The sequence below is a fragment of the Sitodiplosis mosellana genome, unplaced genomic scaffold (genome assembly GCF_009176505.1).
Source record: "Sitodiplosis mosellana isolate CC-2019 unplaced genomic scaffold, AAFC_SMos_1.0 Smas_scaffold_3, whole genome shotgun sequence".
Lineage (NCBI taxonomy): Eukaryota > Metazoa > Arthropoda > Insecta > Diptera > Cecidomyiidae > Sitodiplosis > Sitodiplosis mosellana.
In genome coordinates this window covers 6,154,870-6,181,849 of record NW_022595246.1, presented here as the reverse complement: position 1 = coordinate 6,181,849, position 26,980 = coordinate 6,154,870, and the positions used below count along the sequence as shown (strand labels likewise).

The 26,980-nt window shown below is 34.1% G+C and overlaps 4 protein-coding genes across 7 annotated transcripts; 1 reads left to right on the top strand and 3 right to left on the bottom strand.

Moving 5' to 3' along the window:
- Window positions 1-365: 365 nt before the first annotated feature.
- On the bottom strand, window positions 366-3,216 carry LOC129565818 (proton-coupled amino acid transporter-like protein CG1139). Its single transcript, XM_055441058.1, has 11 exons — window positions 3,018-3,216; window positions 2,836-2,949; window positions 2,692-2,747; window positions 2,392-2,586; window positions 2,235-2,320; window positions 1,989-2,157; window positions 1,584-1,775; window positions 1,313-1,503; window positions 1,163-1,197; window positions 936-1,076; window positions 366-824 (listed from the first exon to the last, which is right to left on the bottom strand). Exons 4-11 carry the CDS (start codon window positions 2,455-2,457, stop codon window positions 577-579), a joined length of 1,128 nt encoding a protein of 375 aa, XP_055297033.1. The 5' UTR covers window positions 2,458-2,586; window positions 2,692-2,747; window positions 2,836-2,949; window positions 3,018-3,216; the 3' UTR covers window positions 366-576.
- A 1,591-nt stretch (window positions 3,217-4,807) lies between these two features.
- LOC129565816 (proton-coupled amino acid transporter-like protein CG1139) lies at window positions 4,808-8,984 on the bottom strand. Of its 4 annotated transcripts, none has more exons than XM_055441055.1 (11): window positions 8,963-8,984; window positions 7,191-7,363; window positions 7,012-7,125; window positions 6,851-6,917; window positions 6,662-6,781; window positions 6,501-6,586; window positions 6,249-6,420; window positions 5,872-6,063; window positions 5,617-5,807; window positions 5,343-5,518; window positions 4,808-5,254 (listed from the first exon to the last, which is right to left on the bottom strand). In XM_055441055.1, exons 2-11 carry the CDS (start codon window positions 7,256-7,258, stop codon window positions 4,995-4,997), a joined length of 1,446 nt encoding a protein of 481 aa, XP_055297030.1. In that variant the 5' UTR covers window positions 7,259-7,363; window positions 8,963-8,984; the 3' UTR covers window positions 4,808-4,994. The 4 variants fall into 4 exon arrangements, with proteins under 4 accessions (XP_055297030.1, XP_055297029.1, XP_055297028.1 ...); XM_055441054.1 differs by lacking the exon at window positions 8,963-8,984 and adding an exon at window positions 7,447-7,646; XM_055441053.1 differs by lacking the exon at window positions 8,963-8,984 and having other exon boundaries at window positions 7,191-7,406.
- Window positions 8,985-9,050: 66 nt separating this feature from the next.
- LOC129565817 (proton-coupled amino acid transporter-like protein CG1139) lies at window positions 9,051-11,680 on the bottom strand. The gene is made up of 11 exons (XM_055441057.1): window positions 11,479-11,680; window positions 11,312-11,425; window positions 11,167-11,222; window positions 11,051-11,061; window positions 10,867-10,986; window positions 10,702-10,787; window positions 10,462-10,630; window positions 10,129-10,320; window positions 9,874-10,064; window positions 9,636-9,811; window positions 9,051-9,514 (listed from the first exon to the last, which is right to left on the bottom strand). Exons 1-11 carry the CDS (start codon window positions 11,544-11,546, stop codon window positions 9,267-9,269), a joined length of 1,431 nt encoding a protein of 476 aa, XP_055297032.1. The 5' UTR covers window positions 11,547-11,680; the 3' UTR covers window positions 9,051-9,266.
- A 9,849-nt stretch (window positions 11,681-21,529) lies between these two features.
- On the top strand, window positions 21,530-23,405 carry LOC129566081 (odorant receptor 2a-like). Its single transcript, XM_055441618.1, has 4 exons — window positions 21,530-21,686; window positions 21,750-21,849; window positions 21,912-22,178; window positions 22,333-23,405. Exons 1-4 carry the CDS (start codon window positions 21,586-21,588, stop codon window positions 22,387-22,389), a joined length of 525 nt encoding a protein of 174 aa, XP_055297593.1. The 5' UTR covers window positions 21,530-21,585; the 3' UTR covers window positions 22,390-23,405.
- The last annotated feature ends 3,575 nt before the right edge of the window (window positions 23,406-26,980 follow it).

Sequence of the window (26,980 nt, the reverse complement as noted above, 5' to 3'; positions counted from 1 at the left end):
CAATACTTGAATTCCGTTGAGTAGAGCACAACGCCACTGCAAGCGTCATTCTACTGACGTTATTTTTAGAACAATTTAGTTAAGTTCACTAATGATTGGTCGGATTTAATACCACACATGACTCCACTGAGTTGATCTGTAAATTTAGATGCGTGCGCTATTTGCTCATTTAATTAATTGAAAAACTGTAATTTTCTATTTTTATAAGATATGTGTCATTCAAATGCATTGCCATGCATTGCATGAGTTAAAGTGGTATTGCACAATAGACAGTATGTTGATTTGCACGACTGGTTGAATATTCACAAGAAAATAACAACAGAAACTGATTCATAGAGAAGCACACATTTTTTTTTCGATCCAACTGTACTTTATTTACTATTTTTATTCATAACGTATGGATATCAGATAAAATTACAGTATATTACATGCATCGAATGCTGTGATTTTTATATGCCTCAATTTTCGATGCACATTTTTATCTAAACGATCAAAATATCATAAGAAATTTTATGGGAATGCGGGATGGGAATAAAATCTGATGGGTTTCGAGCGATAATTCTCAAGTTGTGGAGTCTATTGTGTGAAACTTTGATAGATGGCTGAAACACTTGTCCCTGTACCAACAACGAGAGCAAAACAACCGAAGCATGCGATGAGTAAATTTTTGGTGACCATCAATATTCGTGATGTGCCATAAGTATCACTCCAAAATACACAAGTGTCAATAAAAGCAGGGAATATGACACCAAGAGTTGCTAAGCACAACGCACCAATTAATGATATGAATAAATCTAATTTGGGTATGGCAACTGCGAGCAAAACTGTTTTGCAAAAAAATGGAATTTTGAAAAATAAAAAATTGTTTGTTTAGAAAATATTTGTGAACACTTTTTTGTTTGACATAAAAGTGAGATCATTTTTGAATTACTTACAAGTTATTAGACAGATGAGAGTACGCACAACATATTCCCAGAATAATTTATAGCGATCGTTTGTGATTTTATTGACGATGTATTTGTTCCACGTCAAATCGATCGCGACATAGCATGCCACACCATGGGTAATAAAAATTCCTGGAATGAATACGATTTTTATTTAGATCATTTTTTTTTTATTTATAAGAGATAAATTTGTTCTAATACTAGAAGTAATTATTTACCAAAGGCAAGCATTCCTTTAACCGATTGTGCCAAGCTTTTCAATGGAAAGAAACATAAAAATAAATGAAGAAATAAATAATAATAATACTGTGCAAATGACAAATAAACTTTAGCTGTAAATGAATTGAACACGTTTTTTTGGTACTTACATTTCGTCTGTTTTGCTATTTATTTCCAAACTCAACGTAATTGAATCACGAATGGCATCCCCATATTTCAAGTAACCAAATAGACCTATTAAAACGTACAGGATCACAATAATTATAAATGCACGATTCAATACACCAGTCAGACCGACATACGATTTTGGTGTCTTCATCTCATTTTCGAGTGGAATTATCTAAGAAAAAATGCATTTTATTTAAAAATTATGTATAAAATAGTGTAGTATTTTCAAAAAGTTTAGTTATCATTTCATACAACTCCAATGGCTTCCAACGAAAAGAGTACGGTTCCGAAAAAGAATGGGAATTCATTGGCTGGGCCAAATGCTCGTTTACCTTCCAATGAAATCGGTTCGCGCACAATGAAGTAGCAAATTATTCCAAACGAAATGATGGTCACAAAATTGGCGAATGTTGACAATGGAGCCAAGTATTTATAATTTCGTATCTGTGATTTCAAAAAAATAAGTATTTTTATAATATTTATATTTGGATATTTTGAACTGGATTGTATGAGTATAAAGTGGGGGATCTATAAAGATCTATCGCGTAGTTCTTGATCTTTCGACAGTAACCCACGGCATTGATATCTTAGTTTTAGACAATACTCTGTCAATCGTCAGCCTATTCTTCATTACGAAGAAAAATTACACTTACTTACCCAGTTAAGGAAAATGATGGGAAGTAAAATGATGACCATGAATAGGCGTACATCGGTTGTGGTGTCCGTGGCATAGTCGACGATTGATTTTATATTTTCAGCTATGAAAACCACATAAATGCAACAGCCGCCAATTTGACACATGAGTAAAAATACCTTCGCTGTATGTCTGCCAGTTACGCGATAGAGAAAATGTTGAAAAACGTTCCCGTTTTATATATAGATCAATATGTTGAAATGTATTACTTAAAGAGTGGTGCAAATCTGTTAATGGGTCTTGGACCTTCGAGCATAGCATTCACAACGATCGTCGTGTAATCCATTTGCGGAATCTGTGGAACAAAACACATGAATAAATCAATTAAAGTTTTAAGACATCAAGCAATGCGTGAATTGTGTCTACCTTTCTCCGTTTGCACAGTTCATAATGTGATTTCAACAGCATTTGTACACAGTAAACACATATCATTCCAATCAAAAATGTCCCCACCGTCCCAGTTATGTAGCCAGCGTGGTAAATAGCCTACATTTTCGTTTATTATTATTAATTAAACCACTGAATTTTCACATTCTCCATTTGAATTTACCTTTGGCATGGCTAAAAATTTGATTTAAAAAAGAAACAAATGAAAGTAGAATCAAATTCACTAGAAATACCAGGCATACTCCGAAAGGAAGATATAAAAAGAAACAATGAATATACCTAGAATTCCAGTACCCAGAGAAGCTTTCAACAGATGTACGATTGTCTCAGTATTCCTGTGAAAAAAAATTGATGATGCGATAAAAACACACACACAGAATAAATTTATAAACAGGTTTTTTTAAAGTTTCAATTGGAAGTTACGATATTGGATGTTTAAATGTTCGATGCATATACGGATCATATCCCTCGTATTTTGCTTGCTCATCTGGACTATTGGATGTTGTTTCTTTCATCTGAATATTGTCAATATTTATTCTAAACATATCGAATGATCATTTAACAAATAAATACATTGAGTCATTACATGTATAGCGTCCACTTACCTCTTTCCATGGTCGTCCACGAATATTCTATTATTATATCCATAAAAACTCATCTTCGATTTGGCCGTCAAGAATTCGTGCTGATTCTTCCTTCTTAACCTATCCTTAATACGATTCAATTGGAATCGATAAGTTGTTTGTTATACCCACTCAAAAGCACACTATGTTCCTACGAAACGCATCTATAGCCCATTCAACTTGAAGCACACTTCTGAATGACACAATAATACGCGAAGTAGTAATTATGAAGACATTTTAAACGTTCAACTACGATAAACCGATATCAAATTTTATCATTTTAGCAAAAATCATTCGAATAATTGATTTATTAACAAAACAAAAAGTCACTGTGAATATCAACTTTAACTATAAGTCATTTGTTTTAGATAAAGGATATTATGCCATTGAAATGAAGAATTTGATGAGTGAGTGTATTAAGAAAATTCTCAACAAAACCCGTTACCATTGATAATTAGAGAAAGTGATTAAGATAACGAATCGGTCTCATATTTGGCGGAAGATTAATCACAAAACTACATGGCTGCAATCAATTGGTTTATCATTTTTATGCACTTAGTTTAGAATCTTCATTGAGTTTTCATATTGCTTTAAGTCAATAATGAGCAATATGCATGTTTCTTTTCGAAAAAAATCGAACAAAGTTTATCAACGGCAAATCTGCCAGACAGATGATAAAAATAAGTGATCATTCATAACGAAAATGCGGTTTTTTCCCTACAATACGCTTATGTTTTGAATGCGAATGAAATACTTTGAATTTCATTAATTACAGCACAACGCCACGCCACTATAAGTGTCATTTCCATTGAACAATGTATATAGTAGCACACTGTAGTGTGAGTATTCTCTTCTATATATAAATATCTTTTTTTCTTTTTTTAGCAAATTGTGTGGTAAGCGAAAAATCATTTCAACAAGTTAATAACTGATAAAACCAACGCCGTGAGTAATAATTGCGTTGTTGACATTAAGTTACAATTTAAGCAATTCAGGGCTTAAGAATCGCACATTCAGTTCACAGTACAACTCATTTCAATGAGAGCCACAGCGCTCGTATGCGATGTTTTTCTCATACAAACTGAGTTGTTTGCGCACACCGCTCACTTACTTCTCCTTTGCTTTGTACGGATCTTCGTTCGGTCGAAAAAAATAAGAAGAAGAAGTAGCAGCAGTAGGTCCTTAATAGCTGAAATACAGGCACCAACATGTTTTTTTTTATTCTGCGTGTATGCTGTGCGTATTTGAGCGCACATTGAACGGACAGTGGTATTCTCATTTTTATTTGAGAATTTGTGAACTGCATTTTGATGCATTGCGCTACTCACAGGGTTCACTCAGTGCGATTCTTAAGCCCTGAAGCAATTTAAACAATTCCAACAATTAAATTCCATTATAACGGTTGGTCTAATTTAGTACCACACGTAACTTTATTAAACTGTTCTGCTTTATTGAGCTGTTCATTACGATGCATTTTAATTGTTTGTTCACTTCCACTTTAATAGTGGAATATCATTGTTTTCCGGGTTTATATCATTCAGTAAACAAACCATTTCATCGCTCTAGGTACTTTGTATATCACATTAAATAGCACAATCGTCAAACGAGATAAACGATAATTTAGTTTTATTTTGGCAAATATTCACCACATTGACATATACCAAGATGTGGAACTGACGCAAAAATTCGTCGTAATTTCAAACTTCCGTCATTCACCTCCTTATGGATCCTTCTATTTCATCACAAAAAGTCAATTTTCATAGATAAACACATTTTTTTTCGATTCAACTACACTTTATTGATAACGACATTTACAAATACTGGATAAAATAACAGTCTATCACACGTATCGGATGCTGTCGGTGTGACAGCACCTGATTTATATGCTTTAACATTCGATGCACATTTCTTTTTCGTAATGATATTGTAAAAAATCACAATCGGACGACATTCGAGCGATTAATCTTGTGTCTTTTGTGTCAAACTCTCGAAAATTGCTAACACACTAGTCCCCGTACCGACAGTTAGAGCGAACAACCCGAAGCATACGATGAGTATATTTTTTGTGACCATTAAAGATAGTGATGCACCACATGTACTTCGCCAAAATACACACGTCTCAATCAGTGCGGGGAATATAAGGCCAAGAGCTGATAAACACAAAGCACCGACTAATGATATGATTAAATCCAATTTTGGTATGAGAACAGCGAGCAAGACTGTTTGAAAAAAAAAATGAAAATTGTAAAAATTTGCAAACAAAATTTTGGTTCGACGTAAAAGAGAGATCATTTTTGAATTACTTACAGGTTATTAGACAGATGACAGTACGCACAACATATTCCCAGAATAATTTATAGCGATCGTTTGTGATTTTACTGACGATGTATTTGTTCCACGTCAAATTGATTGCGACATAGCATTGTAAGCCGTGAGAAATAAAGACACCAAATGCTAACATTCCTTTAACCGATTGTGCCAAGCTTTTTAATCGAAAGAAACATAAAAATAAATGAAGAAAAAAAATAGTAATAATACTGTGCAAATGAGAAATTGATCACGTTTTTTTTTTGGTACTTACATTTCGTCGGCTTTGCTGTTTATTTCCAAACTCAATGTGATTGATTCACCAACAGCGTCTCCATATTTCAAGTAACCGAATAGACCCATTCCAATGTAAAGGATGACAATGATCACAAACGCACGATTCAATACACCAGTCAGACCGACATACGATTTTGGTGTCTTCATCTCATTTTCAAGCGGAATGACCTGGAAAGATCCATCATTATTAACAAAAAATTGAATAAACATCTCTTGAACGATCGTTTCATACAACTCCAATGGCTTCCAATGAGAAGAGTACGGTTCCGAAAAAGAATGGGAATTCAGAGGCTGGTCCAAATGCTCGTTTGCCTTCCAAAGAAATCGGTTCGCGTACAATGAAGTAGCAAATTATTCCAAACGAAATGATGGTCACAAAATTGGCGAATGTGGACAACGGTGCCAAGTATTTATAGTTTCGAATCTGAAATCGAATGCGAAAAAAAAATTGAATGATTTTAATAAAGTCAAGGTATGTTAAAAATAAATTGAGGTTGATTTAAGACCATTTTCAACTAAAGATACTTGATTTACGTAAATCTTTGCGTTTTTTTCGTTCAATGTTTTAATTGAGCATGCATACGTATGCAAATGACATGATTTATTTACCCAGTTGAGGAAAATGATCGGCAACAAAATGAGCACCATATATAACCGTACATCGGTTTCATCAGAGCCGGTGGCATAGTCAACGATTGATTTTATATTTTTCGCCATGAAAACAACATAGATACAACAGGCACCAATTTGACACATGAGTAAAAATGCATTCGCTAAATGCCTGCCGATTACGCGCGAAAGAAAAACAAAATTTATTGAAAAATGATCGTTTTTTTTCACATGGTTCACAAATTGTATTACTTGAAAAGGGGCGCGTATCTGTTAATGGATTTTGGACCTTCGAGAACAGCATTCTCTACGATTGTCGTATAATCCATCTGCGGAATCTGAAAAACAACACTCACGAATCAAAACGAGTTGATCGAATTTTTTTTTTAAAGATTCAACGGTAATTTTTGTACCTTTCTTCGTTTGCACAGTTCATAATGTGATTTCAACAGCATTTGTACGCAGTAAATACAGATCATTCCAATCGAAATTGTTCCCACTGTGCCAGTAATATAGCCAGCATGATAAATAGCCTACATTTTTTTTTGTTCATAATTATTAGTCAAACAATTGAATTCACAAACTATTCCATATAAATCTACCTTTGGCATGGCCAGAATGCCAGTACCCAGCGAACCTTTTAACAAATGTACGATTGTGTCCGTGTTTCTGCAATAAAAAAAAAACAACGTTGTTGTAATAAAAAACAACACACCGAATCAATTTATGAACTGGTTTTCTGAAGGTTATGCGATTTAATTACGATATTGGATGTTTAACCGTTCGATGCATATACGGATCATATTCTTCGTATTTGGATTGTTCGTCTGGACGATTGTTTGTTGTTTCTTTCATCTGAATATTGTCGATATTTATCCTGGAAAGTCCAGTGATTTTTCAATAAAATTTCGTTGAGCTTTCCACTTTCTATCTAACACTTACCCCTTTCCATAGTCATCCTCAAATGTTTTGTTATTGTATCCGTTCATTGTTGTCTTCGATTCGGTCATTGTGATTTTATTGGAAATGCCAAGTCCAAGTATGTGATTAATAGTATTGGTTCTCGGACGTAAGTACACTGCGTTTTACGAATCAATTCTGTTCACAGAATTCAACTTGATACACGAATGAATGATACAATAATAAGCGGTTGATTAGTTTGGTGTCGGTATTTATAACAACATGATCGTACCCCTACTTTTAGTGTTTATGATTCCAGTATTAGTGGACTATTGAACGAGTATTGAATGATTGAAAAGAAGTAAGAATTGTGTCTTTAACCGATAAAAGAAAATAAATTAGTTGTTTTAGATAAAGAATATTATGACAATGAAGTGTTGGATGTTATCACTGAAATGTATAGAACACTCGTAAATTAAACCCAGCTCATCGATGGCTAGAGAAAGTAACTACCTAAGGCGATACCGATTCTGTTTCTGGCAAAAGATTGATGTGAATACTACGCGGAATATCTTGAATATATATCTTTTGTACTATTTGCTTAAAATACACAATGAATGGGAGATTTCAACAGATTACATCCAGTGTAAACACAAAAATGTACCATGACGCGATACCAACAATGACGCGATGCTTAGAAAACGAGATGAGTTAGAGATATATTTTTTCTATGAAAACAGTTGCAGTTTCTTATGAAAATAGTGGGCGGAAAATGGAATAATAGTGTATCATTCGACGATAGTTGATCCGACCATCGACATGGCTCCCTTTCTGACTGTTGGCTCGGAATGTTTCATAGCTGCAATTGATTTTCAGATACTCTCATAGACTTTTTTCGTTGATTGACATAATATTTAAGTCAACAGTAGGTTGTATCCAAGTTCTTTTTGGAAGAAAAAAAATGAAAAAGGCAAATCTGATCGAGACAGATAATAAAAATAAATTATCATTCGTAATGAAATGAGTGAACAATAATACCGTTCTCTTCCTTCCAACAATACTCATTATGGCCGCGCGCGTGTGTGTGTGTGTGTTATCAATGCGAATGAAACACTTTGAATTCCGTTTATTGCAGCACAACGCCACTGCAAGCGTCATCACCATTTCGCTTGCTATAGTATCTCAGATTTCGTTTTCACTTCTTTGCAAATTGTGTGGCAAGCAAATAGTCATTTCAACAAGTTGATTGCTGATAAAAACGTACGTGAAGAACAATTGTTCCGTGACACGCGACTTCATTGACTTGCTTTGCGCTTTTTGATGCATTCATATTATTTGTTTATATCGCTGGTATGAGTAATGCTATTTATATCGAATGCGTTCAACAAGTGCCTTTGGAAATGTGAAATCATTTAAGAAGTTTTAATTCAGAGATCTCATTTTGTATACGCCTATATCTTGAAATATTAATAGCTCCTATTTTTTTTTAAAATCTCTATAAGGAATGTATTGGCAATGTAAATTGTGAAATGAGATCTCTGTTTTAATTTGTATTCAAACAGCATTTTTTTTGATTTTCCATCACACAGACGATATGGATTGGTGTTTATCATTTAGTAAACAAATCGTTTCATCGCTTAAGGTGACTTATTGACCTTGATTAGTGCTTGCCAAACGTTTATCATTTATCTCGATAATTTTTAAATATGACAGATCATCACACTGACACAGAAATCAAAAGAGAAGATGTAGAAACGATGGTGAATATAAATCGCATTTGCATATTTTATTCTCAGGCATCAAGATTTTCTCACTTTTTGTCATCCACTTCCCCATGCACCAAGGAAATTCACTCGTTCTTCATAACGAGACAAAAGAATTCCACAGGAAATAACAACAATATTTTTCTTTCTAGATTCAACTACACACTTTATTGATAACGTCATTTACAAATACTGGATAAAATAACAGTCTATCACACGTATCGAATGTTGTCGGTGAAACAGCACCTGAATTATATGCTTTAACATTCGATGCACAGTTTTATTTAAACGATAATTATCGTAAAAACCACAATATGATCGCATTCGAGCGAAAATTCTTGATATACTGGTATGTCTATTGTGTGAAACTTTGATAGATCGCTAAAACACTCGTTGATGTACCGACAAATACAGCGAAAAACCCAAAGCATGCAATGAGTATATTTTTTATGACCATCAATGATCGTTGTACACCACATGTATCACGCCAAAATACACAAGTCTCAATTAGTGCGGGGAATATGAGGCCAAGAGTTGATAAACACAATGCACCGACTAACGATATGAACAAATCTAGTTTTGGTATGGCAACTGCGAGCAAGACTGTTTGAAAGAGAAAAAAAAATGAAATTTTCGAAAATAAACGATTGTTTGTTTTTGAAAATATTCGTAAACAATGATTTGGTTCGACATAAAAGTGAGATCATTTTTAAATTATACTTACAGGTTATTAGACAGATGACAGTACGCACAACATATTCCCAGAATAATTTATAGCGATCGTTTGTGATTTTACTGACGATGTATTTGTTCCACGTCAAATCTATTGCGACGTAACACGCAATTCCATGGGTAATATAGATGCCAAAGGCAAGCATTCCTTTCACCGATTGTGCCAAACTGTGCAAATGACAAATACACTTTTGGCATGCATGCATTGATCACGTTTTTTTGGTACTTACATTTCGTCGGCTTTGCTGTTTATTTCCAAACTCAACGTGATTGAATCACGAATGGCGTCCCCATATTTCAAGTAACCGAAAAGACCCATTCCAATGTAAAGGATGACAATGATCACAAACGCACGATTCAATACACCAGTCAGACCGACATACGATTTTGGTGTCTTCATCTCATTTTCAAGCGGAATGACCTGGAAAGATCCATCATTATCAAAAAAAAATTGAATAAACATCTCTTGAACGATCGTTTCATACAACTCCAATGGCTTCCAATGAGAAGAGTACGGTTCCGAAAAAGAATGGGAATTCTGAGGCTGGGCCAAATGCTCGTTTGCCCTCCAATGAAATCGGTTCGCGCACAATGAAGTAGCAAATTATTCCAAACGAAACGATGGTCACGATATTAGCCAATGTGGACAACGGAGCCAAATGTTTATAATTTCGAATCTGAAATTAAATGCAAAGGTTTGAATGAATTATAAATTCAACGAACTTTTAAAGTGTATTAACTCAAAAGTTTTGAGTCAAAATCAAAGTAAATCCCCGAGTATTTCCATTTAAAATACAAATAACTTGATCTTTTTTTACCCAGTTGAGGAAAATGATGGGCAGCAAAATTATAACCATGAATAGTCGTACATCGGTGGTGGTGTCAGTGGCATAGTCAACGATCGATTTTATATTTGCTGCTATGAAAACCACATAAATGCAACAGCCACCAATTTGACACATGAGTAAAAATGCATTCGCCATATGTCTGCCGATAAAATATTGAAAAATGATCGTTTTTTTTTCTCTAACACGGTTCACAATTTTAAAATGTATTACTTAACAACCGGCGCATATTTGCTAATGGATTTTGGACCCTCAAGCACAGCATTCTCTGCGATCGTCGTGTAATCCATTTGCGGAATCTGAAAAACAACACTCACGAATTAAAACGGGTTACTTAAATTTGCGAGACACGCCAAGCAATGCGTGAATTGTGTCTACCTTTCTCCGTTTGCACAGTTCATAATGTGATTTCAACAGCATTTGTACACAGTAAACACACATCATTCCAATCAAAAATGTCCCCACCGTCCCAGTAATGTAGCCAGCGTGGTAAATAGCCTACATTTTCGTTTATAATTATTAATTAAACCACTGAATTTTCACATTCTCCATTTGAATATACCTTTGGCATGGCTAAAAATTTGATTTAAAAAAGAAACAAATGAAAGTAGAATCAAATTCACTAGAAATATCAGGCATACTCCGAAAGGAAGATATAAAAAGAAACAATGAATATACCTAGAATTCCAGTACCCAGCGAACCTTTTAACAGATGTACGATTGTGTCCGTGTTTCTGTTTAAAAAAAAATGATGATGCAATAAACAAAATACACAGAATCAATTTGTGAACTGGTTTTTTGGAAGGTATTTCAATGTAATTACGATATAGGATGTTTAACTGTTCGTTGTGAATACGGATCATATTCCTCATGTTTGGATTGCTTCTCTGGATGATTGTATGATGTTTCGCTCATCTGAATATTGTCGATATTTATCCTAAAATATCGAAAATTTAACGTTAAAAATTCACTTATGTAGCGATCACATACCTCTTTCCATGGTCATCCACAAATGTTTTGTTATTATATCCGTCGAGATTCATCTTCGATTCGGTCATCGCGAATTAATTGGAAATATCAAGTTGTATTTTATTGCCGCTTTTTCACTCTCATCAGCACACGGTAACTTTTTTTTCTTTCAAAAACGTTTCTGTTCGCTTTTCAACTCGGCACACACGTCCGAATACACGGATGAATGGTAAAGTAATAAGCGGTTCATTAGTTTTGTTTCGGTATTTATGCGCTATCCCTACTTTGTAATCGCTAAACCGGTTTCATACAATACATACACTGGCTGTCAGAAGTATACGTTCACTTTTGACGATTTTTCACACGAATCAAAATATTGTCTCTGAACTTTCGGTTCGGTTCGTTGTCATTTATTCTTATATGAATGAAATTCACGTCTAAATAAATTTTTGACGCATTGTTTCCCACCAAATTTCGCAATTAAGTTCAGTAAAATTACGAACGAAATCTGTCCAAGTCTTTTGAATCTGTGTTCGGTGACAAAATTTCCAAACTATTCTCTCATAACTCATACATTCATGTTGTAAATCGATAGAAGAATGAATTGGAATTGAATTGCTATCGAAATTTGTTTTGAAAATATTGAGAAGATCTTGTTTTTAAATGGAACCAATTCATTTCTGTAACAATCATTTTCAAATTTCATTTTTACATGATGCAAAGGTTTCATGAATTTGTGTAACTATAGTTATTTCCTTCGAAGATATTGTAAAGAGCACCAATTGAGCTCGAACTTTTGACGACCAGTGTATTTAGATTTCATTTTGAATATAAAAATACGCAACTTCATACCCTCAGCCGTAACATAAAGCACGTCACACTTAGTCAAGGTCATGGATAATTTAACGGCAAGAGAAAGTGAATATTTGGAACAATAGATTCGATTATTCGTGTATATGAACGCAGTAAGTGCGATGAATGATTGATTGCTTTGAGTCGTTTATGTGTATTCATCTCCACGAAAAAAAAAACTTGTAGTCAAAATCCACCTTTCGAAATGGTGTGTATCTATTTCATTTATATGTGTTTGATTTGAAAAATGTGTTTGACTTCTTTGAAACACGTTCAAAAACACATCTATAATGTTGAAGTTGTATTGACAGTGTTATGAAGTGACATCGGTATTCACCAATAGCTTGTGTATGATTTTTAGTGTATTTGTTTGAATACACGAAGAAATTCATTTTCAAATGCGTAAGGTTTAATTGGCAAAAATCATATTCATTGCACGACCTGCATTAATATGTGCCATTTGAATGGAAACGCAGCACGATTCTTTTTACATGTCCGCTTATTATATCAGGAAAAAATGAACTGCTCAATTGAATATATCTGATGTTTAATATGTCTGTTCAGAATCAATCATTGCACTTCAATTCAATACCATTTTGAAATCATCGTTATCGTTCAAGCAATAAACAATATGCTACAAAGCTCACGTTTGAATCTTTGATTTGATTCCAATCAATTTTTATGGCAACAACAATGGAGACAAACAATGACAGAAAGAAAACTTTTTACAACTTTTTTTCTCATGGGTTCAGAATGGGTATTCCCGATTTATTACAGTTAATCGATGCAATTAGTTGAACTGTTGAACGAGAACACCTTACACAGCGTGTAGAATATTAACGATACCGGTTGTGTGTGCATCATCGACGGCACGACTTAGTGACGTTACAGGAGTATTTAACGCTCAAAAGAATGCAACCACATTTCAGGCCATGAAGTATATGTACGTAGATACCTTTCCAATGGGACAAGAATCGTTCATGGTTTTAATTCAAATTGTTTTCAATTTAGCAAATATTTTTCTACATTTCTATCATTAATATGCCGTTTGTTTTTCAAATTTGTAGGTCCAATTTTTTTTCGTTCTTTGATGCTCCCAGAATCTCGCGTCCATAAAATTAAAATGTATCGAAAGAATGACAACCATTTTCTGGGTTATTTTGCTTTATTTCAACTTGACACGATTGTGACTTTTTTCAATAGATGGCGCTGTATGTGTCACATGTAAATACCTACCACTATAAACGTCAGCGATCAACATCAACAGAGACACTATAGCACATAGCATTAAACGCACTATTGCTTCACTCTTTGTACACACTTTGACATCACTTATGCTTTGGCGCGCGTCGTACGTTTTTCAAACGTTTATGTTTGATTCAAGTATTTCACCGATTTCACCGAATTTTCTTACTCAATATCAATATATTCATTCTTACTTGGAAGTTTTTTTTTATTGCAATGAGTTTTAAAATATATTTTGTCGAGAAATATTTTTTTTTTCAATTTCCAAAATTAAATGAAATCAAAACACATAACATGAAACGCATTCATAGCGAAATGCATATGTATTAGTTTGTACTTATTCATTATAATTTATTTAGATAGGACGCTAGCGCGGCCTGGTAAATACCATAGATAATCTATGAAAAACTTTGGACTTTCATTGATTTTGGTTTTTTTCAATAGATGGACTTATAAATTTCACGTACAAATATCATGAAAAGTTCAAATAGGGCAAAGCTGGTAGTCATTCTTTGACAAAATTATAAGTTTACTTGAACAACTGTTTCCATTAAAAATAGAACATTCAAGAGTTAAATTGGGTTTTACCAATGGTTCACGCAAAGCATGTTGACTCATACGTAATATGAAAAGTCAATGTAATCAATACGAAGCACGTGATTCGCAGAAACATGTGCATAAATTCGAATATATTATGATTTTATCCACATTTTGTTTTGAATCGGAGAGCTACTCCAATAGTAATGGCAACGAATGAAAACATTGCAGTTTAATAACATAAATGAAGATGGTCAACGGAAAGGGCAAAATTCAAGGGGGAAATCACTCAAAAGTAATACCAAATAGAAAAGTAATACCTCAGTTATTTCTAGTAATACCTCTGGTATTACTTTTGATATTTCTATGAAAAAAGTAATACCGAAAAAAAAGTAATATCCAAGTAATACTGATCAATAGAAGTAATACACCTGGTATTACTTTTGATTTGTACGGAAAGTAATACCAAGTAATACCATTTATGTAAAAGTAATACCTAAGAGTGATTTGCCCCTCGGCAAAATTCATTGAGCTTATGTGTATTCCTAATTACATTTCTCAATTTAAAATGCCTAATTTTTCATTACACAGATTTGAAAGCCACAGTTAATGTCTTTGTTTTGCGGTATTTTACATTTCCATGTGATCTATTCTACTACATTATTTTCCATCCCGTATATGGCATTTTATCGATTGGAATCAGTCGTTCAAAAAATAAATGTCCCCACTTTTGCAAACATCGTCGACATACTGCACCCATATGCTAAGGAGTAAGTTCCCTTTTTCGTTTGTCGTTAAAATGTCCACATAAAAGAATAATGGGCTCAGCGCGTTGACCACATATGAAAATGGAACCAATCGATTGTAAAATTCACAAACAGTCAAAAACAATTGTCACTTACTACTGATACGAATGCAATTAAAACGCATTAACGTGCTATAAAATCCGGTCTCCATATTATTCTTTATTTAAATGCTTTTTTGAACATTTCTTTTGATCTGGCTGTTTCTTCACAGAGAATGGGTTTGTCCAGTTTCTAGTATGCAGTAGGGTGGTCCAAACTGATTTATCATGGTAAGGTATATGCTCCCAATAGCTTAGAATTAAATTGGGCTCAAAACTTGCTGATTTCCATTTTCAGATAAAAAAAAATGTTAAAATCTAGTGGTCGATAAAGCCGTACTTAAAATGCCTGTTTTTGACCTATTTTTCAACATGATAGAAAACCCATAGGTTATTCAAATCGAATCTGGTGACATATCAATCTTAAGGTTTTTTGGGACGCTGAACACGAACCCGTGGTCAAAAATTAGCTAATATTGCTTTTTAAAAAAGTTTTAGCACAAAAACATGGTTTTTTTTAAACAAATTCAGCCATATAGCAAAAATACATGGTTCCAAGTGTATTTTAACACCAAATTTGAACTCAGCGCCTCAAATTACCTTAAGATTGACTATGCTGATGACAAAAATCGAATAATCTCAGAACTAAAATTTTCTAGTAGTGTTCACGTATCGAAAAAAATCACATTTTTCCACGTATTTTTCCACCAAAAGTAAATTTTTGTTCAAAGCAGCCATTTTTATGGTTTTTCAGGCCGCAGAATTCGATTCCACCCAAAAAGAAATAACAAAATTTTCAGTGGGAAAAATTGATATTTTTCTCTATACGGAATTTTTTTTTGCATTTTTCAGTTTTTCTCCCATAACTCGTACCCCATATGCCATTAAGCAAAATTTTGTTCGGCAAAGCTTTAGATCTTGTTAAAACCTACAATTTTGCCGCAGACAGTCATCACTTATCTCTTATCAGTAAGGAGATAACACTGATAATTGATTAAAGCTATCAAGGCCATTATCTCCTTACTGATAAGAGATAAGTGATGACTATCTGCGGCAAAATTGTGGGTTTCAGCGGAATCTAAAACTTTGGTGAACAAAGTTCTGCTCCATCGCATATGAGGTTCGAGTTGTGGGAGAAAAACCGAAAAAACGCAAAAAAATCCGTATAAATGTAAAGAATAATATCAATTTTTCCCACTGAAAATTTTGTTATTTCTTTTTGGGTGGAATCGAATTTTGCGGCCTGAAAAACCTGAAAAATGAACAAAAATTTACTTTTGGTGGAAAAATACGTGGAAAAATGTGATTTTTTTCGATACGTGAACACTACTAGAAAATTTTAGTTCTGAGATTATTCGATTTTTGTCATCAGCATAGTCAATCATAAGGTAATTCGAGGCGCTGAGTTCAAATTTGGTGTTAAAATACACTTGGAACCATGTATTTTTGCTATATGGCTGAATTTGTTTAAAAAAAACCATGTTTTTGTACTAAAACTTTTTTAAAATGCAATATTAGCTAATTTTTGACCACGGGTTCGTGTTCAGCGTCCCAAAAAACCCTAAAAATGATATGTTACCAGATTCGATTTGAATAAATAGACCACCAGATTTTAACATTTTTTTAATCTGAAAATAAGAATCAGCTAGTTTTGAGCCCAATTTATTTTAAGCTATTGGGAGCATGTACCTTACCATGATAAATCAGTTTGGACCACCCTAGTAGGCAGTCATTTCACAATCGAAGCATGCATTTTTGATAACCTTTGTTCCACTTTCCATACGCAATGGTGTGACTATTTGAAGAATTCCGATCAAATATTTTTCTTTTTTATAGTTGAAGCTCGATTGGCAGTAAAGAAGCATTGTCAAGTACCGCTATAGTGTAATTATTTTGACGAGTGAAATTTTTTTTTCAGTTAAACTACATTCAGCGAACACTTAGTGAGAAAAAACGCTATTCGCATTTCGAGAAAAAATATTGAAATAATCAGGTTGAAAACTTTAATGGAGAAAGAAATCAAATATCAAAATTCGAAGTCTTGAAATTAGTAATTAGTCCTGCTAGAGTTGACATATGCATCGAATGTGAAGTGATTCTTTGTTGAGCATAATTTGTATACGTTTCCCACGATCATTTGTGCATAAAAAAAGGTATTAACGCAGATATTCTAAAGCCTCAACAACATCATTAAAATTGAATACGAAATTCAAATCATTCAACGAAAGTACTTTGCCTACACTTAATGGAAATTATCACGAAAGGGACGCCGCATGTCAATAACAACCAGATTCTATACAACATATATTCCTACAGATGTGACTGGTTGTGTGCTATGACTGAATGATATCCGCCGATCTTGAACGATTTACAGCATTTTTGCTATATTTGTCGGACCACTTGATGGATTTTAAAATAATATACATTTTTAGGAAGATGAAGATTACATCTTTCAACAAATATAAAATCCCTTCAGTGGCTCAGAAGTTATACCCAAAATTCTAAACTGCCCCTCTTGAAATACCACCTTTAGATTCATTATCCATAAGAATTTTTGTCAAAATGTCGTCTTTCTGTTGTTTTACTTCAATCTACCCGCATTCAAAACTAGGGGCATTTTTCACGAAAAGAATGAATGAATTCTTATAAATTTTGAAAAATTTCTTCCGTTCGGTCCGATTCAATCAATTTTTATCAATTCGTGTAAATAAATGTTCATTTACACTGAACTTGTGTTCTGGAAGTGGGTTTTGGTGGATCTCAATGCTTGTTCAGAACTGTTCCCGGTTCTGGAAGCGGATCTTCAGGATGGGCCAGGGCATTGTCAAACCGGATCTGGTCCATCCTGAGGATCCACCAAAACCCACTTCCAGAATCGGGAGCAGTTCTGAACGATCCTTGAGATCCACTAAAACCTACTTCCAGAACACTATTATTCAAGCAATATCGTCATTTCAGTACATTTTCTTACAATTTCAATAAAAAAAGAAGAAATAATAGACATTTTTGTACATTTGCTCAAATTTTTTGTGTGAGAAATGCCCCTAGATTCAAAATGTGTGATGTACGCGAAATTTTGTATGGAAACTGTCTGTTCTGATCAAAATCTCGCAGAAATATGCTACATCACACTTTGTGTTATTTAAATAATGAATATCGGTGCTCCATTGTGTCATGGCTTTTTGAAAAATATACTGTTCTGAATCCTTCATTTAATTATCGTTCAAATGCTGATACCATACCGTTGCATAACTTCATCGGCTAAACAAGCTAGTACCATATTAGCGCATGCGGTCACTTTGTGAACAGAAACCGACGATTGAAACAATCACAAACACTTGAAGCACAATGTCACTTACTATTTATACGAAAATACATGCAAATAAAACCCCTTCATATGTTCTTTGATCCGATTTCTGGTCGATATTCATTCCAGAAAGTTCCTTTTTGACACGGTGCACGTATAGGTGTACAATTTCACTGTAAACTCTTTGTACGGAAACTTTTAGTTTTAGTTGGTTTCATCACAAAAAAATGAAATTGTATGTGCAACGTGCCTGAAAGAACTCTTTGATTCATTTTTCCTCCAAATAATTAATAAATGAGTCGAATGCATTGAAATTATTTATCGGTGCCGTGTCATTGAGTTATTTTGGTGGATAACAGCCAAAGTTCGAAATGAAAATCAGAATGTAGTGAAAACCAACTAAAATGGATACTTAGTTGCAACTGGACTGTCGAGGCAAACAGCAAGCAATACACTTTTGTGCCCAAATCGGCTCTATTTTTTTAAATATAAAATTTGTAACTTCATTTATATCCCATATTGTCATATTCGACTTATATCGATCTTATTTGTCACTCTTACCATTTCTTTTTTATTTCGTGAATTTTATCTGACTTTTGATTTGAGTTTGAATTTTTCGGTTCGTATAAAAAAACAGTGCAAAAAAGGATATTGACGCGAGATCAGATCGGTTTTATTTCGTGAAAATTCTCGTGAATAAGACAATATGAAGCCTTTAGCCACCACTCAACGAGTGCTTACGTGGCTTTGTTTATTACCGCCCAAGGAAAACATCAGTGAGTGGGAAAAGCGATCTTATGTGGCCTTAGTGCTAGCGCTTATCGTGTCTGATTTGACCGTTTTTTCATCAAGTTTAATGTACGTCCTAAAATTCCAATTCGATATGGAAAATACATTGCTTGCACTTTGTCCAGTCCTTGCTGCCATTCTGATGGGAAATTCAATTGTTGTGGCCTTTTTCCTTCGTCATAAGATACCACCAATTTTCGAAAAATTATCGGATATATATACAAAACGTATGTAATTTACTAAACTCTTCTTCTATTGATTTTAATTTTTTTTTCATTACCTTAATTATACATACCGAAGTATTTATTATTATTATCAATTATTTCACCGTCTTCATTTTACAATTTATAATTTATGCATGCAATGAAACACTCCCCGATCGGATACCCTTATTAGTATTTTAAATCAAACAAAACACTTTAACAAAATCAATTCTCGTGCCGAAATCGAACACATAACTTGTGATATCAATTTTAAAAAATCATTTCGGAGCGATTTTAATTTGCCTATTTTGCATTCATCTAACTAGGTTATACATCGCTCCGAATTGATTTTTTGAAATTGATATCACAAGTTTTGTGTTCGCTTTCGGCACGAGAATTGACTTTGGTGAAGTTTTTTTATTTGATATCAGCTGTTTTGTAATGGAATTTTCGAATAAAATTAATCAGAGCGTGTTTTGAGCTGATGTCAGCAGCACTAACTCACGTGAGCTGCTGATATCAGCTGCTGACGAGTATGCGTTGCGCTATTGTATTTTTGTCATTTTTTGGGATTTTTCATGTTTTTTCCGGCTGTGATTATAACTATACTTTCGATGTTATTGTCATTTGAATTTAGATAAAAATGATGATTCGTTCCGTTTCTTGGCCCAAGCAAATAATCAATCTGAAGGGGTGTCGAAAATGTATATCAAGTTGATGGTCGGTGCCGCTATCATCCTTTCAACATCATCGATTGCATCAGTTATTATTTGTTTGCTTCGCAATGGAAACTTTGATGCGGCACTAGTTTTCCATCCAAGTAGATATATGTTAGTAAAGAAAATATTCCATTTTTCAACATAACGTTATTCTTATTTGAATGAGTTAGTTCCATATTCACTATTGATTTACAAAAGTAACTTTTATTTCACGTTTAAAATTTCGCTTTCACAATTCGTTTTCTTCAAAAGTCGATGTCTCATGGAACATTGACTGCGTTTGTTTCAATATATCGGCCATTCCACACCAAATCAGAGCACAGTTGTGATTTTGCTCAAAATTGGCATATTTTTTTGTTTCGGTGGGAAAATGAGAAAACCAAAATCGTAGCGTCAAAAAAAAAATTTGACTGAAATTTTCAAATACTCGTAGTGTACAATTTTCAAAAACCTCAAAGAATCCAGAAGGCAACTGCTGAACAACCCCGGTTTTTTTTTCGAATTTGAAACGTATGAGCTATTTCTACTTAATTTTTGACGTAAAATTGATTTTCGGTTTCATTTGTATAGATTTATGTGATTTTTGTGTCGTAAGTTGCGTCTATTTTAAGCAAAATGAGAAAATTACACCCATGAGCTTCGGTTTAACAGTGACATTAACTCGCTGAGCAAATAATTTCTGCTTTTGCTGCCTTTACACTTCTAGTGTGATCTCTTATAAACATTTTGAGTACCTACATGATCAAATCGAGTGATGTTTTCACATATTTCTGGCCTCATATTCAGTTGGTTCAATTTCAAATCTTAACAAATCGACTGTTGGTCAAAAAATCTCTAAATATAAAATTTTCACGGTTGGTGTCTTCGTGAAAAGTCATTTTTTCTCAAAACTATGGAGAGTCTTCCAAAAACTCCAAAAAGTCATTTTTTGAGGTACTTGTCGAGCAAAAGTGACGTTTTTTACGGATTTTGTTGTGAAATTATCATTTTTTTGTTCGGGAGGTTCCTCAAAGTTTTAATATAATTTATTCAGTCTAGTCAATATTACTCAATACAACACAACTCTGGCCGCATTATTAGATGGAGTTAGACGTTCTATTAATATCATGTTCTCTCTGTGGTAGGCTGAATTCGGCTTAAATAAAAAAACTAAAGCTTATTTTATCTCAATAAAAAAAAATACGCTACAAATATACTGCTTGTATTCCCTGCGCACGCTACGTTTATATCATTTTCACGCTTACGATTATTTTATACATAGTTTAATACAGAGTCGAAGGTATATTTAAGCGATATTTTTAGCGTGAACTGCATGCAAAGCATACGGATAGAATACGCTAAGTCAAAGTGCATGCGGTTCACGCTAAAAATATGCCTTAAATATACCTTCGACTCTGTATTGGTAAAACGTAGGTGCGCAGGGAATACACGCGGTATATTTGTAGCATAGTTTTTTTTTATTGAGTATTTTAAATAATAATTCAAAGTTTGCCTTGGGATCAATCAACATTGCTCGGATATTTTGAGGAGATAATTTACTTAATTCTGACTTACGAAGCATACCTAGTGTACAATGGCGCCGTTCTTCTAACGTTCGTTTCCATATGTTTGCATCATCAGGCGTTTGGCAAAATGTTACGTCATAAGCTCCGCAAATTAGAACGTCCGGATGAAAATCGAAACGATGAAGATTTTCTTTGCGAGATAATCGATTTCCATAACACGATTAAAAGGTGGGCAAACTATGTGAAAAATCTATTTCTTTAGTTTATTTTTCAAATTCATACATGTTCTAGTTGGTTTTCGGAGACAGCAAACCTTTTCAGCCTCCATCTTTTGGCCCAACTCATTGGCAATATGCTGATGTTGGCTATCAGTGTATTTCAATTCGATCAGGTAAATGGACAAATGAAGTTATCGAAGTATAAAAAATTATAAATTTTATTTTCCAAATTTAGCAAATCAAACGTCTCGACATCAATGGTTTCCTTTTTTGGATTATTATTGCATCGATGTGCATTTCTAACTTATTTTTGTGCTGTTTCCTCGGCAAATTGGCTTCTAAAAGCTACGAACAAATGGCTGACGCTCTGTATGATTGCAATTGGCACAAACTCCCGTTGAATCTGCAAAAGTATCTCATCATCATGATTGCCGACGCCCAGATACCGCTCAACTATCATGGATGCGGAGTCATCACTTTGAATCTGGAAACGTTTAGTGGTGTAAGGATACTTTTCTCCATTACGATTCTTATGACTCATATAGTACCTATGTTGTAACCGAACTATGTATGACCTATTTAATACAGATTTGATGAAGGATAAATTGAATTGAATTGAATTGAATCTACACTCATTGTATTGTTTTTATTTTCAGCTAATGAGATCTGTTTATACCTACTACATGATGCTCAAGACTTTGAACGTAGAGTGAGATAGTAAAAAATCGATATGGACCGACATGTGATTTGGAAGGCATTCTGTTAATTTTTCAAACGTTTATTGTCTAATTTAAATGAGCGCTTCGAAGAAAATTGTTCTATTTTGCTACATTACTAATATGTTCACTCTTCATATTATGTTTGTAATATGATTTTAAAAAAATATTCATTATGACTTTTAAGTATATTGAATCAGAGGGGTTTCAAACATACGTTTTTGGATGGCTTAGCATCTCAGAATTTCGTATGCAGCGGATATATCCCAGCATATCAACGACACAAGTATAAATCCGCTGCATACGAAATGCTGAGACGCTGGGCCATCCAAAAACATATGTTTGAAGGATTTTAAACTATACAAAGAAAAATTAAAATAAATACAACAGATTTTGCTCTCTGTTATAAGCTATATAATATGTTCGTGGTCGCACCTAATTTTTAAAAGATGTCACAGAAAAGCATCCAATCAAAATATGTATCAATGTTTCAATACTTAATATTCGTTATTAATTGAGAAAATTGTAATTGGCACACCTAAAAGTGATTATCTCGAACTAAATATTCAACTATAGTTAACTTCAGTCAGAAATCAAAGAGTTTCATTTGATTCAAAACAATTCGAAAATTCAGCTGAGGCATGATATTAGACATTTTATTTACTTTCAAATTAATTTACCCCATAACCCTTTGCGTTGCCATATGGTAACGGCTCTTTGGAAATAAATAAAAATCAGGGCACATATCATAAAAAATAGACACGTTTTATACGCTCTAAGAATGCCGCTTTCCAATGATATATTACATTATCAAATTGGCGGAAAGATTTTAAAACTATGATCTTGGGCGTTATAGGGTTGATAAATATTATTCATACATTTTTAGAATATGAATAACATCACATTTTGAAGGAAAAATAGTTTTAGTTGATGATTTAAAAGGAATTCTTTTTCAATGGATTTATCGAAAACTCGATGCTAAGTGTATTACTCGATGCTGTTTTATGTGTTGCACTTACTAATGACACCCAAAAAAATTGAATAATTCCTAAATGTTACCGTTTTTCATCATGCACAGTGAAGGCATCAATATTATTGACACATGAACGTCATGGCGTCTGTTGAAATACAACACTCTTTCTATAATTTGTGATTTTTTCAATGGGCTTTTTCTTAAGATATATCTTATATATAACTTTTAAATAAATGCCAATTATAAATTAAAATTCCATTTCTTTGTTCTCAAATATGTCGCATGAAAAGTTAAATAAGTAAGGTATTTTAAATATCGTAACAATGCTTCTCATGGAAGCAATGAAAAATTAGTTGTAGTCTTCAAATATTCGCTGAAAAGTTGATGATGCTCTCGCAAAATGTTCATGTTCACGTTAGTTTCCAGTGAACGTAAACATTCTTCATATGCGATATATGAAGCAATTTAAATGAGTGAACTCGAGAAATAGTTTTAAAAACCAGGAAGACTTCATGTATTCGTATATGTGTATATGTAAAAGTGTGCTATTTTCGGGTACGATAATAATGAGCATGTCACACAATTTTTACTCTGCAACATGCATGCAATTTATGACTGGTGTAGCGCAAGTGTATTAGTGCAAACAAAAGTCATGTTCGCTCGACTTTCACATTGAATGTGTAACAAGGATTATTATTATTGCTTTTTGCAAGAATGTGCGCCTGAATGGATGTGGAAAATGTAGCGTGACGCAGGAAAATTCACGACGTAGAAAAATCGGTTTGAATTCATTAGACAAAAATAATGATGCTTGTCGTGTAAAAGTTGCGTATATGCAATGCGGGCGCGTTGAAATGGCGGCCATATGAAGCACCATTCAAAATTCCATACATGCTCATTTATTTTATTATACAATTATACGTGCATTGAGCGTGAGTATGATGCATTTTATTCCGAACACTGAACATCACTACACACTCACTCGCAGTCGCAGTCTCACTTTTCTTGTTCGGTTGTTAAACTTTTATTAATTTTGTTTTGATGATTACAATTTTGCTATTGTTTGGATTGAATCACTATAACAAGCGCAGCAAAATGCACAACTGCACACAGTGCCACATTATTATTGCGAGAAACTTTAAATACACATTCGAAATGAATGTTGAACAAAACTCATAACAACTTGGCGTTTGCATTGTATGTGTGTGTGTGTGCAAAGCGTAAAACGAACTGACACATCCATTTCATTTTCATAAAAAAATTCTCTCTGCATCTCACACTCTCTCTCGTTCGCATCGCATTGGTTTTTATGATGTTATTGTTTAAAAAATTTGTTGCTCATAGTCTTGGTGCACATTTGGCTCGCGGGCATATGACTATCGAAACTTTGCGGAATGGCAAAAGAAGCATCGAAGGAGAAAATATGGAGAAAACTTTAGAATAACTGTCAAATAAATCTGACAATATTTGTACAGTTCATGCTCATACACTTCCCGGCAGTACAATATTGCATTGGCCAAACTACAACACCATCGGAGCAAATGATACCGGGGATGATTTGAGCGCGCTCACAATATTCAATTGCAAACGAAAGAGAAAATATGGTGGAACATATGTCAAATTAAATTTATGTGTACACATATCCAAATTGATGCAAAATAGCACATGAAACCACTTGCCTTCAACACACGGATCCAAAGCATATCGCTAGCAGCATTTTTCCCCCACCATTCATCGTGAAGCGAAAGAGCAAATCGATTAGAAAGCATCGGCCATAAACTTCTATTATTTTGTCGTTGAAATCTCAATTTCGATGCATGCAATATTTTTTCCATCATGGTGAATGTTTCGGAAAATATGTAAATTTTTGAATGCGCGCGCGTGTGTGTGCGCGTTGTTCCCGTTAGCTTAATCGTCCGCATTTGATGGCGGCTGGAATTGTATGATAGGCATTTGCAGATTGCAAAAATTGTGATTCTTCAAGCGGCAAAAAAAGCAAATTGAACGACTGGCCATTATTTCGGCGAAATGTTGCGGGCGTTATTTGATCTTTCAAAATGGCAATCATAAATATTGATACCGACCCCTCTCTCTTGTCCGTGTGTATACCATGCCTATGTCCACATGCAGATTAGTTTTTTGTAGTCGAACATAAAAAAAAGAAGCAAAGCAAACAATGGCATTGTTTGGCCAAACGGCCGATCTAATGTGCGCTCAAATTCAGCAGGTGCTGCGGTATGAACAACAGAAAGAGCCAGAGTAGGCGAAGGATAGAGAAAAAAAGAAAACAAGGAAAAAAGCGGGAAAAAATTGCGTTCATTTCCAGTTTCATGCTCAAATGTGCGTCAAACAAGCAGAAAATTTTACAGCCACATCATCGAACAGACGAGACACACAGCGGCACACAGTATACATGCGCAAATTATGTAACGCAACTAATAAAGCAAATTACCACCATCAAAGCAAACGAGATGGAAACTCTCACTCGTTTGGCCCCATTTCAATAGAGGCGAATATTTCAAATAGATTTAAAACTCAATTTTCGCTATTCACTGCAACGCATCGGCTCCGATGAAATGGATGGAATGAGGAACGAGCAAGCAAAGCTCGCCAATTGAAACATTTACTTCATTTTCACGATTCAAGGAATTATGTTTTCAAGTGTCGATTAACTTTCTGCATTTGGAACACATTGTCTGAAATTTATGTCAAAGTTTAAAGAATATGAATTGAAAGAAGATGGCAAGAAAAAAAACTGGAGCTTTTCAATTTTCATTTTGGGACAAACTAAGAATCAGGCATCGAATATCATCGTTCGTTTTTTTTTCTTCAATGAACAATATTCGCATGGTTTTTATTGCTTGCATTATTTCGACTTTCAATGGCAGTTTGTACACCAAATCTTCCATAATTTTTCCCGTATGTGCGGTCCTCTGTATTTTGTCCTTATACTCCGAAGCGAGATAATTACACTGAAGCGACTGAACGAAATGCGAAGAGAAAAAAAATACTCGACTCAAACAATAAAACTGTACAGAATTTTAATTTATTTTATGCATTCATAATGAATGGTTTAGTGTGTGTGGCTGGTTTTCTTTCGATAGCTGGTGCGCATCTGTGTGAATGTGTCGTGTCGTAACCGATAAATAATCGACTGCGGCTATTATACGTGAAACAAAAGGAGCGCGCCCTTCTCAAGCGCTCGCGCGAAACGAAAAGATAATATTCATTAAATTTATTCAGTACTTAAGACGATAATAGAATAGCAGAGAGGCATTGCAAATGGCTCTTACTTCTCATTAGCAAAACAGATTTCCTTAGTCTTTTGCCATCATTTTCGCTCCATGCGATGCGAACGAACGAACGAAGGCGAAAAAAAATGCAATCAACCAATTTTCTGTTCCGCTTTAGGCTTCCACTAAATTTTACTTTTCCGTACACAACGTGTCAAGGGAAAGTATAGGAATTGGTCCCGAAAACTTTTTTCGCAAAATTAGCTTAGATCATCATAAAAACTCATGAAACGCGTAAAAAACCACTTTTTGAGACACTTTTCCGTTCGTGTGCCGTCGTCGTTGTCGTTGTCGTCGTTGTCGTCGTTGTCGTCGTTGTCGT

Coding starts and splice junctions, on each gene's coding strand:
- LOC129565818 (XM_055441058.1), bottom strand. CDS start 2,457: ATGATATGTGTTTACTGTGTACAAATGCTGTTGAAATCACATTATGAA. Junction 1,504..1,583: donor CGTTGGAAGCCATTGGAGTT/GTATGAAATGAT, acceptor ATTTTTTCTTAG/ATAATTCCACTCGAAAATGA. Junction 825..935: donor TCTCATCTGTCTAATAACTT/GTAAGTAATTCA, acceptor TTTGCAAAACAG/TTTTGCTCGCAGTTGCCATA.
- LOC129565816 (XM_055441055.1), bottom strand. CDS start 7,258: ATGACCGAATCGAAGACAACAATGAACGGATACAATAACAAAACATTT. Junction 6,782..6,850: donor GCATTCTGGCCATGCCAAAG/GTAGATTTATAT, acceptor AAAAAAATGTAG/GCTATTTATCATGCTGGCTA. Junction 5,808..5,871: donor CATTGGAAGCCATTGGAGTT/GTATGAAACGAT, acceptor GGATCTTTCCAG/GTCATTCCGCTTGAAAATGA.
- LOC129565817 (XM_055441057.1), bottom strand. CDS start 11,546: ATGACCGAATCGAAGATGAATCTCGACGGATATAATAACAAAACATTT. Junction 10,321..10,461: donor CCATCATTTTCCTCAACTGG/GTAAAAAAAGAT, acceptor ATTTAATTTCAG/ATTCGAAATTATAAACATTT. Junction 10,065..10,128: donor CATTGGAAGCCATTGGAGTT/GTATGAAACGAT, acceptor GGATCTTTCCAG/GTCATTCCGCTTGAAAATGA.
- LOC129566081 (XM_055441618.1), top strand. CDS start 21,586: ATGTTACGTCATAAGCTCCGCAAATTAGAACGTCCGGATGAAAATCGA. Junction 21,687..21,749: donor TTCCATAACACGATTAAAAG/GTGGGCAAACTA, acceptor TACATGTTCTAG/TTGGTTTTCGGAGACAGCAA. Junction 22,179..22,332: donor ATCTGGAAACGTTTAGTGGT/GTAAGGATACTT, acceptor TTTTATTTTCAG/CTAATGAGATCTGTTTATAC.